General features: G+C 34.4%; 2 protein-coding genes across 2 annotated transcripts; both read right to left on the bottom strand.

Annotated features, from left to right (window-relative positions):
- Positions 1 to 1,450: 1,450 nt before the first annotated feature.
- LOC132180008 (uncharacterized) lies at positions 1,451 to 2,033 on the bottom strand. Its single transcript, XM_059592843.2, has one exon. The coding sequence runs from the start codon at positions 1,964 to 1,966 to the stop codon at positions 1,490 to 1,492; it is 477 nt and encodes a 158-aa protein (XP_059448826.1). The 5' UTR covers positions 1,967 to 2,033; the 3' UTR covers positions 1,451 to 1,489.
- Positions 2,034 to 7,079: 5,046 nt separating this feature from the next.
- Positions 7,080 to 9,781, bottom strand: LOC132177989 (nicotinamidase 1-like). The gene is made up of 5 exons (XM_059590460.1): positions 9,635 to 9,781; positions 9,170 to 9,353; positions 8,132 to 8,265; positions 7,765 to 7,938; positions 7,080 to 7,175 (listed from the first exon to the last, which is right to left on the bottom strand). Exons 1-5 carry the CDS (start codon positions 9,779 to 9,781, stop codon positions 7,080 to 7,082), a joined length of 735 nt encoding a protein of 244 aa, XP_059446443.1.
- Positions 9,782 to 11,910: the final 2,129 nt, after the last annotated feature.

Below are 11,910 nucleotides of genomic sequence, written 5' to 3'. Positions count from 1 at the left end.
CATTTTCCAAGGCGTTTGATGCAACAAATGGCTTGGATTCCATAATTTTAGAATCTGTAGGATCGTTATTCATTATTTTTATATTGACGATTAGTGATAGTTGATTTTTTCTAGAGGGTCCATCCTTCAGAAGAGCCTAACTAGCCCCTAAACGATAGAAGGGGTTGGAGCGGTCTCACTAGCAACCCCTCGATCTCCTTTTGCAGGCTCTTCTTTGAAAGGTGGTCCGCAGGTCACTGTGGGACTTAGCACCAACGCATATAATATTAGATACTATTTGTCTAAAAGCTAGCTAGTGTTTACGTAGGGAATATAAATTTGATGTTTCTTCATATAAGTTTGGCAACATCACTGTGGTATATTTGTCGTGATCAAAATCAACCGTTAACATTCTTATGTTCATTTTGATGTACGGGCATTGTCTGGGGTGGAAGTTTTGCTCCCCTATAGTTTAGAAAGTGCCTAAAACCTTTCCCAGTCAGAACTTCCATTTGAAATTTTGACCGAATAAGTTAGAGCACCACATCTGCACTAATAATAATATGACATGTATCCCATTATAAGAAGAAAAAAATTATAAATGGGAAAAAAAAAAAAAAAAAAAAATCTATGGTGGTGGCTGAACGGGGAAGTTTGAGTTAGGAAATTATTTGCCATTTATGCTTAACACATGGAGTTTTAAGCCACTTTGTAAATCTTAGAGAGCTTATTGCAATTAAGTGTAACTACATAGCATAACTTTGCATTTTTCCCTTATTTAAATTTGAGTGGATTAAGGTAGCATATTCTAGTCTTCCTTCCCCTTTTTATCCCCTTCCATTTCTTTATTTTATTATTTTTTTTATATGTCTGCACCCGAGGAGAAAAAAGGTGGAAGAGAATTCGAACTAGTGAGAGGCGTGATCTGAACTGATTGAACTACTCCTTAGTGACATCCCCTTCAATTTCTTTTAGCAATGAAAGTAATTAAGTAAGGCTTGTTTGTAGACAATGGAAAATAGAGGCCCATCATTAAAATAAAGAAGTAATCATATTCGTAAGGACAACAGCGACAATAACAATAACAATTCGACTGACTGAAATGAGTAAAGAATGACTCTACATTAACAAATACAAGCATATATAGTATAAACCCCACACAAGCTTGTAAGAATATAAATTTCTACAAATAAGGTTGTAAGAATTTCTCAAACACAGTCTATAAAACTGTTGTGTGTCCGTTGAGCATGCGAGAAACATTTTTTTTTTTTTTTTATAAATGCTATTAAAAAAACATGTCTCACATGCTAAGGGACATATGACACTTTTAAAGATTGAATTAGAAGAATTTTCCAACAACCTTGTTTGTAGAAAATTTATGTTCAGCCTGTAATTAAACACTCATATGTCAAGGCTCAGAAAAAAAGAAGAAATAAATAAATAACTATGTAGAGCCAAGGCAGTCACCACACACAACCATCCAATACTGGGAGCAGGAGAAAGTAGCAGTTCAGTTTGATGGGGGTGGGGAGAAGGAAGGAATTGTTGGAATTGTTGTTGGAATAGTAGGAATAGATGGGATTGTAGTTGGGATGGTGGGCACTGGAGTGGCTGCAGGCAGAGGAGGCAGAGTCACCTTGGGAACTGTTGGCAACTGGGTTGTAGGCAATGGTGGCAATGTGGCTTGAGGCAGTGTTGGCTGAGATGGGAGTGTTGGCAATGTAGGCTTTGGCAGAGTGGGTTGAGCCGGCAAAGTTGGCAATGGCATGCTAGGCAGTGGGGGCAATGTGGCTTTTGGCAGCGTCGGCACAGCGGGCAAAGGAGGCAATGAAGCCTTTGGTAGAGATGGAATTGTAGGCAGAGTCAATGCCGGGGGCGGAGCTGCTGCTGTGTCCAAAAGGCGACGAGCTGCTGTGCTCGTATCAATGCTTGACAACAACAATGTTATTATCAAAGACAATAGGAGAAAATGAGTAGAACCAGCCATTGCTTGATAGGGACTAGAGACAGCTAGTTCTTTCTCTCTATATATGGGGAAGTTTTCTAGCTATTTGTGTTTTGGGTCGAAGGCAGGCAAGCCCTAATTGGTATTTATAGAGTGGAATGTTGAAGGCCTCCAAGTGTTTGATGAAATGCAGTTGGAGAAATTATCGTTAGTTCACCTTCTCAACAAAACCTACCAGCCCTCTCAGGGGATAACTTAACAAAAGCAATCTGTTATGGAAGCAAATTTTGAGAGGTGTGGGCTACCTCTCACAATTTGACTACTCAATTAAATAATAGATCTATCTGATTATGGTGATTGCTGATGCCTCTATATTCTTGCAAAAGTAAATAAAATCTACATCCAATCAGCGAATGGTATAATTGGTTTAAGGCCGACACATGTCACCCGATTAAAATTGACAAATTTTTTTTTTTTCTAAACTGAGTTGGAGCACACACTCTAAAAATGGATATTGTTTTAATAGACTAAGTTGAAGGAGTTTTTTCTGACCCAGTTTGAAGAAAGCTTAATATGTCTTTTTCAGATTTATTATTATTATTATTTTTCCAAATTAAACTGCCATGAAGCCACCAATTCATTAGCTAACATGGGACACCTTGGTGCCTCGTGGCTAGTCCATTGCTAATGACTAAATACAACATTAATTTGTACTATAATCTGGAGTCATCACCAATCAACATAGTTAGATAGAACTATTACCTAATTTGTTTTTCTAATCTGAACTATTACCTAATTGATTGGTCAAGATATATAGAAGAGGAAATAATGAAGGAAGAAACATAGGAAAATAGGATGGGGATAGGGATAACGATCGAGATCACTTTGTGTGACCTTTTGACACTATTGTACCCCTTGATATCTTTTCATTTAGTCTTTGTTTTCTCGGACCTACCATTTAATTTCATAACCTTTATATGTTTATTTTGTCACTAAGGCTTTATTTATTTAGGTGTAAAATGATTTCTGAAAAATATTTTTAGTATTTTTGGGTGTTTGGTGCGATGAAAAATAATAGTCGACGGAAAACATGTTTAGTTTGACCAAAAAATCTTCTTTATTTTCGTAAAATGATTCTTCGGGACATGGTTGAGACTTTTTCGGGACTCCGTCAAGAGACTGTGGGGACTTCTTCGGGATCTTGTCGAGACACAATTGGGACACCGTTGGGACTCGCTATGACATCTTCGGGACTCTGTCAAGACCCGGATGGGACATCACTTGGACTCCATCGGAACTCTCTGGGACTTTGTTAGGACTAGGGGTGCAAAGGCGGTTACGGTTAGCGGTTAGTGGCAATAACCGCTAACCGTAACCGCCCTAGCGGTTAGTAAATTTCACTAACCGCAACCGCTAACCGCCTAGCGGTTAGCGGTTAGCGGTTAGTGGCCGGTTAGCGGTTAGTGAAATAGATAACCGCCCGCTAACCGCTTTTTTAAAATTGGGCTTTTTGGGCTTATTTTTTTGGGCTTTTTTTTACCCTCATTTTTTTTCTTGTATTTTTAATATCTTCTTGGGCCCAATTGCTATAAATATTTGAATTATCATTAGATCATATGATTAAGTGTTGATCTTATAAACTTACAAACAAACAAAAATACTTCAATTGTAGTTATAAGTAACACATTATTTAATCCAATGTCAATTACTTAATTTGATATTATATGAATCACATTGTCATTGTCATTGTACATGAATAATTGATTAAGTATTGGAATTGTAATTGGATCATATAGTTAAATATTTATCTTATACATTTATATTATTCAATATGCATATAATATAACTATAAGCAATTATATATATAAAAAAAAAAAAAAAAATTCAAAATTGTTCAAAATTGTTAATTTTCTTTTTTTTTTTTCTTTCAAAAAATGGTTAAATTTCTTTTTCTAAAAAATGTTCAAAATATACATTAATACTTCAATTGTGATTATAAGTAACACATTGTTGAATCTAATGTCAATTACTTAATTTGATATTATATAATCATATAGTCTCATTAAATTATATCATATGATTCATATGATTAATTATTTAAATTCTTATCATATTTACTTATAATCTTTATTCTTTGAATTGAACTTAATATCTAATGGTAAATGGCAATGTTCAAACTCCTAAATCCTAAATTCCTAAAGTATCTAATAATGCTTTAATTAAATTGTAGACTTGTAGTTATAAGTAACATATTGTTTAATTCAATTGAATCAATTGTGATTATCATTGTACATGAATCATATGATTAACTTGTAGACTTATGACTTATGAGTTATGTCATATTATATATGTATTATTTATTATTATATAATCATATGATTTAATGATCAAGTCATCATGTGATATAATCATATCAATTATAGTGATAATATATAAATTACTAAAATTATAATGATAATACATTAGTACTTAAATTATGTTTATAAGTAACACATTGGTTATTGTTTAATCCAATGTCAATTACTTAATTTGATATTATACGAATCATATCATCATTGTACATTAATAATATGATTCACTTGAAATCTTGAATAAAGTATTTGAATTGTCATTGAATCATATGATTAACTATTGATATTATACATTTATATTATTCATATACATATGTAGACTTATATAGACTTATAGGTTTATAACATACATTGGAAATAAGTCTCTAGATATTTAATTGTTGTATTAGTATGAATTAGTATACTTATGAGTTATGTCATATTATATATGTATAATTTGTTATTATATAATCAAATGATTTAATAATCAATCTCATGTGATATAATCATATAAATTATAGTAATAATATATTAATACTCAAATTGTGATTTAATTATTTTTTAAAAAAAATTGTGATTTAATGATCAAGTGATTATATGATATAATCATATAAATTATAGTGATAATATATTAATACTAAAATTGTGATTTAATGATCAAGTGATTATGTTATATGTATAAATATTTTTATAATTATAATTATAAAAATATATTATATAAAAAGGCGGTTAGCGGTTAGCGGTTACGGTTAGTAGACCCAATAACCGCTAACCGCTAACCGCTAGGCGGTTATGGCGGTTAGGCGGTTAGCGGTTAATGCGGTTAGACGGTTAGGCGGTTAGGCGGTTGGCGGTTATAGCGGTTAGCGGTTAGCGGGCGGTTAAAAACCGCCCGCCTTTGCACCCCTAGTTAGGACACTACTAGAATTTCGCCGAAACTCTGTTAGGGGTTCGTTGGGACACTTTAGGGACCCCATCGGGACATAGTTAGTACCCGCTGAGACACCGTCACTAGAACTCTGTTGGGACATTGCCGTGACCTGGTCAAACCCCACCAAGACTTTGTCGAGCTAGACCAGCAGTGACATCATTATAGTGGGTCCCGACAGTGTCTTGGCGATGTCTTGATGCACTATTACCGAAACTCAAATTTTTAGGGGTTTTTTTTTATTTTTTTTTATTTTTTTATTTTTATTTTTTATGTTGTGAATAAATATTGATTTTTATAGGTTAATATGATTGAATAAAAATTAAAAGGAAAAAAAAAAATTTGATTTTCTTTACTTCGGCAGAAAAAAATTTCTTGAAAAATAATTTCCCGAAAAATATTTTCGACAGAAAGCACGAAGCCTAAATATTAAAATGATGAAAGATAGGAACTATTTCACTTAATAGTGTTCAAAAATGGACCTTCTCATATTTTCAAGACCTCTTAAATATTTGAGTTTCAGATTAGATAGGAAATGAATCTTAATAATTTGAAATTTGATATACGTGATAAATTAAAGACATTGGATGCTAGTGGTGTTAGGATCTTGGGTTTGTCGTAGTTTCTTTTATTTTTTATCTAATTGAAGAAGGGAAATGATTATAAGAGAGGGTCTTTCCCACCGGCATATGGGAGTTTATTAGAGTTAACATATTGGGGAGTATCTTTTCAAGGACACCCACACGCACGTCCACGCACATATATTGAGACACCATCTTAACCCAAACTTAAGGATATATATGCTTTTAAGTCTAATAATATTATATCAACACCTCACTTTTATCACACCTAATTGATATGAAACTTGGTCATATAAGCAATTACCTCACTTACACGTAATATTCCAATGGTAAAGTTGACAAAATATTAATTCAAGGGAAACGTTCACATACCTCTCGAATTATCAAGGGGTTTGCAATCATAATCTTGAATTATCAAAATTTGTAATGTTTGCATCTCATGTTTCATTCCCTTTAATTTCACAATTCCGAACAAGCCAGGCCGTTTATGTTTTTATTTTTTTATTCTTAATTAAAAAGAGCTGGAACTTGGAATACCAACTTTGCAAATTTTGATAATTTGATGTTATAATTGCGAAACCCTTTGATAGTTCAAAGGACGACATCTAAATGGATCCTCCTTCGGCTCGATGGTGGTGGGGATTAACGGTTGACACTTTTATCAATGGATGAAACGGTGGGGATGTTGATTTTGGGTGCAAAGCTTGCCACATGGGCAGATTAGATGGGACCACAGACAGTGTCAAATCCGAGGAGGGAGTTGTTGGTGTGTCCAAAAGGTGGCGAGCTGCTAGGCTCACATGGGTGATTGAGAGTGACAATGCAAAAAATCAAAGTCTCAACGAAGATAGTCTTATAGAAAGCCATGCTTATAGGGGCAGAAAGTTCAAAGAAGTAGCTTTTGTAGTTTTCAAACTAGATTTTCCTCTAGTTTCAAATTGATCTTCTATCAATCTACTATTGGATTAATTACTAGTATGCCACATCATTTCAATTAATTAAAGAAATAATGTATACACATGTTTAACTCTTTTTCACTTTCTTCCGTAGTTAAATATATTAAGATTCATACCTTTTATATTTTCTACACAACTTTTTGTTTTTTCAAGCCTATTCCAACCTGTCCATAAAAGGTAGTTCAATCAATTGGAGACCACGCTTTATGAAGCGGAGGTCACTAATTCGAATTATCTACTCTCATCTCCTTGTGTGGACATGTCAAAAAAAAAATATATATATATAATAACCATCCCAACCTACTTTTGCACACAACTTTATTCAGAAGACTAAACACACAAGCTGGCTGTATCATTTAACTAAGCACCCTGGCTTTTGGCATCAAATGACACTTCACTTGCTATTTTTGCTCCCCTTTCTTTCATCATGCACAGGCCAACATGATGCATGAACTCCTACAATAAGTCAATAACACAAGAACATCTTTGAAATTTAGTATTGTAAATTCCACAAACAACCCCCCCCCCCCCCCCCCCCCTCCCCCCCAACACACACACACACACACACGTATATATAGGCAGAAAAGAAATTTTAATCCCTATGTTAAATTGTGTGACATTATAGCCTTCTATTGAAGAAGAAGTTTTTAAGTCCATAAAAAATTCTTTAGAGAGGGCCAACGTTTATATAAGACCCAAATTCCTCGTTTGTATGAGAGAACATTAATTAATTATGAGTAGGACTAGACATTTTTTACGTACATGATTCTAATACGAAATTAGTAGATTAGTGTTGATGGGTTTGATCTCGTTTAATTAAATGGGTTGAGTTAGAGTTGATCTATATAGTTTATTAACCCAACACAAAATTGACAAGTTAGGGTTAAGGGTTTGACCTGTTTACTTAATTAAACAAATCGGATTATGGTTGACCTATATAGTCTAATATTTATGTTTCGACACAACCCGAACCTGAGACATAAACACGAATTGCCACATTTAAGTATGAGAAAAAGTTTATGTAATCTCCATATGTATAAATTACCTGAGGATGAGCTAAAGCTCCTATGATGTTTCTGGGAACATCAAATGTAGCGCATCCACGGGAATACACCACGACATGCTGTAGAGGGGTGAGAAAACCACGGTTTCTTGCCGATAATGTTGAGGAAACGAAGTCCATCACACATATATCTGTGCATATCCCGACAACTAATATCTTCACCAACACAACCCATTAACAAATGAATTCATCATGTTTAATTAACAATTTTTTTTTTTAATTATTAAAAGTAGATACAAAAAAATGGGATTATGTTTAAAACATTATTTCATAAATCCAATGAAATAAGAATGAACCAACTCAAAATTAACCGATGAAAATGTCGTATGAAAATCTTAGAAGTACTTACAGATTTGATCTGATTCTTCTTCACCCAGTTCACAAAAACATTTGAACCATCATTCTCAATTGAACCTAAGTATGCATCAAAGCAGTCTTTGCGCCTGATTGTTACATTTGCTTCATTCTCTAACCATTGAAGAGCTGCAGTTTAGTCGTATAGAAACCAACGTACATGAGAGAGACCAAATAGCACTTGGAAGTAGGGATATTGTACATGTTGATGCGGTTCTTTACGCGCAATATCCACAACCGCATTCCCAAATGTGGATATCATTTTAGATATCCGCATCCACATCATGTTTTTACTAACCGCATCCGTGTGGTTATTGCAGTTATTATTTACTATCCCCATTTTAGGTAGTGAGCCTATTTTAGTTTCTTGAGACTTCTATGGAGTCTATTACGACCTATTTTAAACGATTTTGAAAATAATTTGGACTGTTTTTTAGTGTTTTGGACTTATTTTAATTTTTTAAAGCCCAAATGTTTTGAAAATATATTGATTCCTCATTACTTTTGCCTTTTTGCCCAAGTGAATGAGTGAATTGTGAAGAAACAAACCTAACACAATGTAAACATAATATATATCTAATCCAAAATGATGTCGATTTGGTGAATTTATTAAATATAATATATATAAAAAATATAAAAATTATGTTATATATAAAGGGTATGCAGATGCTGTTATTGCGAATAGTTGTGGATAGCTGATGTGGATAGTTAATATCTGCCCACATGTACACCCCTACTCAAAAGACAGGATTTCGTTTAATTCCTACGGCATGCTTTTAAACACAAAAGCAGCGTTCAATTAGTTGGATGGGTTTGAAGCAAAGCTCATGTTTTCTCAAAATTTTTTCAAAAATGCCTTTAGAATTTTTTAAAAATTACAATATACCCTCCCAAATATTTTTATTTTATACTTTTGCCCCTTCCCAAACTATAAATAATGCTAGTTCCACTTCTGAGCAAAGTATATATGAACAAATAAGCTGCAAAGATTTTGTCATATTTTTTATGTCCTTGCATATGAATAAATACGTACCAGGAACTAAATTGGACTCATCGGTGTCCTTACTACAATGAAGAGGATATGGTTCCTCAGGCCTGTGAAGATCATGAGAATCAAGAAATGCCATAATAGGCCATTTCTTCTCACAGAACAATCTTGCTAGCCTTTCTGATTCATTAATCATTCCTGAAATCTGGATATCGAGCTCTCTTGGAGCCTGAAAACACAAAACATATTTGGTAAACTCTTCATGTTAAACTTTCACACAAATTTCATATTGAGTAATGTGACATGTTTTTGGCGACTTTTCATGAACGAAATCATGAGTTGATATCTACGTATAAAGAAAGCGAATAAACAACTTTTGGAGACATATTGCCATTAGAAATTGAGCATAGAGAGAGCTAACCCTAAAGATAAATTTCTCTCATTGAACACAAAACAAAAGACCATGAATTTAAACCACTCTAAAGGTCGTAGAAAACCAGCATACATTACCAGATTTCCAGCACCAACAGTGCAGAAACCATTGACGATGTCCACAAGAACAAGACCAGACACAACATCTCCAGACAGAACCATTTTCTCCTGCTCAAATGGAATCTCACTCTTCAAAAGATCAATTGTCGGAGACGCCATTTTCATTTCCAATAACTCAACCAAGAGAAGATAAATTGTACGTGTGACCAAGATATCATACATGCCTATATATATATATAGAAAGTGGGGTGTTGCAGCATCTGGACCCGCATATTATTATTGTCTACGCTAAAGTCCAAATTTGAATTTTTATTTATTTTTTATTTTCCGATCTTGGTGGAAAAAGTCAGAAAAAAGAAGTATTAAGGGGATAGAAAAGTACACATACCTCCAACCAAATCTTCATCGTAGTGATGCAAAGACAACTCTACTTCCAACATTCTTCGTTTAGATTAATTAGAATAAATAACATCATCAATAACATCAAGGATATATAGTATACTTCCCAAATAGGTAGTGTAAAATGCTTGGATATACTTGGCAGTATGCTTTTGTGAGTTGGGTATTGGGCAATGGGCATGATGAATGTGAAACCCTAGAGTGCCTTCTTTGTATTCTCCATCCCTTAACGGGACTTTTTTGCCCTATTTTGGTGATTGATGATATACCCTATGACTAGGAGGCCAAAGGGTGCCATTCAAAGTTATTAATTATGCCATTTCATGTCGGTTAGAAGGACAAAAATATTTACTAATTAAGCTAAGTTTGATCCATTTCGTTAAAAATTTCAGCCTATGTATTTTGCTTTGTTTCCTGTTAATTTCTACATGTTTTGATCGATCGGTTTATATATGTTCAAGTTTCAGCTGGATACAAGTTTGCTTCAATATTCTTGAAAAATGTTCAAAATGCTAAAGTTTAAGTAGTGTCATGTTGTAATTTGCTTTCAGACCCTTATTTTTTTATGTATGATGAGTGATATATAGTTTTTAGGGAAAACTTTACTTATTATCCTCAAAGTCCGTGTTAATGATTTTGCAATTATAACTTCAAATTATTAAACTGTTAATGCGTTGACTACCAAGCATTGAATCAGGGGAGAGGCTTACATGCGGTAGATTAAACTACTGCATATCTGCGGTAGTTTGGTCTACCGCTGAGATTTCTTTTCTAATAACATAAGTAAAAAGAAAAAACACCGTCAAATCTCACGTTTAACTCCCGTCAATTTCTTTTGTTTTTTTCTATCCAAACCTCTTCTCTCTTTTCTCACCATACCCAAAATCAAATATTGCACTGCTTATCCTCTACAACATTCTTCTGAAGTTTATCTCTAGTAAGAAGACTATGAGAGTGTTTTGAAGCTCTTTGAGGATGAAACATCATTTACAATGCAAGTTTTCTTCCTCGGGGGAGTAGAAACCCCAATTCTCTTCTGCAACAAAGCCTCACAAGCTCATTCTAGAAGAGTTGAATCCGAAAATCATGACATCTACTTGATTAAAACCCTCCACTGCAGATCACCCACAACACCTCCAAAGCCACAAGCAAAACAAAAAAATTAAACCAAGATCTGAAAGGGATTTTTTGCACAAAGAAGAAGAAGGGGAATGAGACGGTGGAAGAATGGGAATGAGGCAAAAAAGTTCAAAGCAATTTTACTGGAAAATAGATTTTGAATTTCATCTTCATTCACCCCTTTCTTCTTACATCATCCAACTTACAACCACCTCCAGATTTCAACCAGTGCAGAGGATAACTGCAGCCTCGCACTTGTCGGTAACCCTCTGGGCCCCGGTGGATAAGGCAACCTCCGGTGAATACGAAAAACTATGCCCAATAGGAACAGGAAGGGGATGATGAAGAAGGCCACCATGTGCAAAGGTTGATGTTGAAAGGCTTGCAGGAGAGAATCCATGACTCTCGACTCTCGTGGGTGTCGGTTTTGGGTATGGTGAGAAAAGAGAGAAGACGGCTTGTGGTTTGGGTAGAAAAAAAAAATGGAATTAACGGGAGTTGACGGTGTTTTTTTTTTTTTTTTTTTTAAACCTTAAAAGATAAATCCCAGCGGTAGAGCAAAACTACCGCAGATATGCGGTAGTTTTGTCTACCGCATGTAAGCCTCTCCCTTGAATCAGATCACCATAAGTGATAAATTTCTCATACCAGTTATTGATGAGCGAGCTTCTAGATGAATTACATGGGGCCAAAGTCTTCTCCAAATTGGACTGCTATCATTCTATCATCAAATCAGAGTTCAGCCCTCAAATATTGAAAAAGACAGCGTTTCAAAC

This window comes from Corylus avellana, chromosome 4, assembly GCF_965113065.1.
Source record: "Corylus avellana chromosome 4, dhCorAvel1.hap1.2, whole genome shotgun sequence".
Classification (NCBI taxonomy): Eukaryota; Viridiplantae; Streptophyta; class Magnoliopsida; order Fagales; family Betulaceae; genus Corylus; species Corylus avellana.
This window is presented reverse-complemented; position numbering and strand designations above follow the sequence as displayed.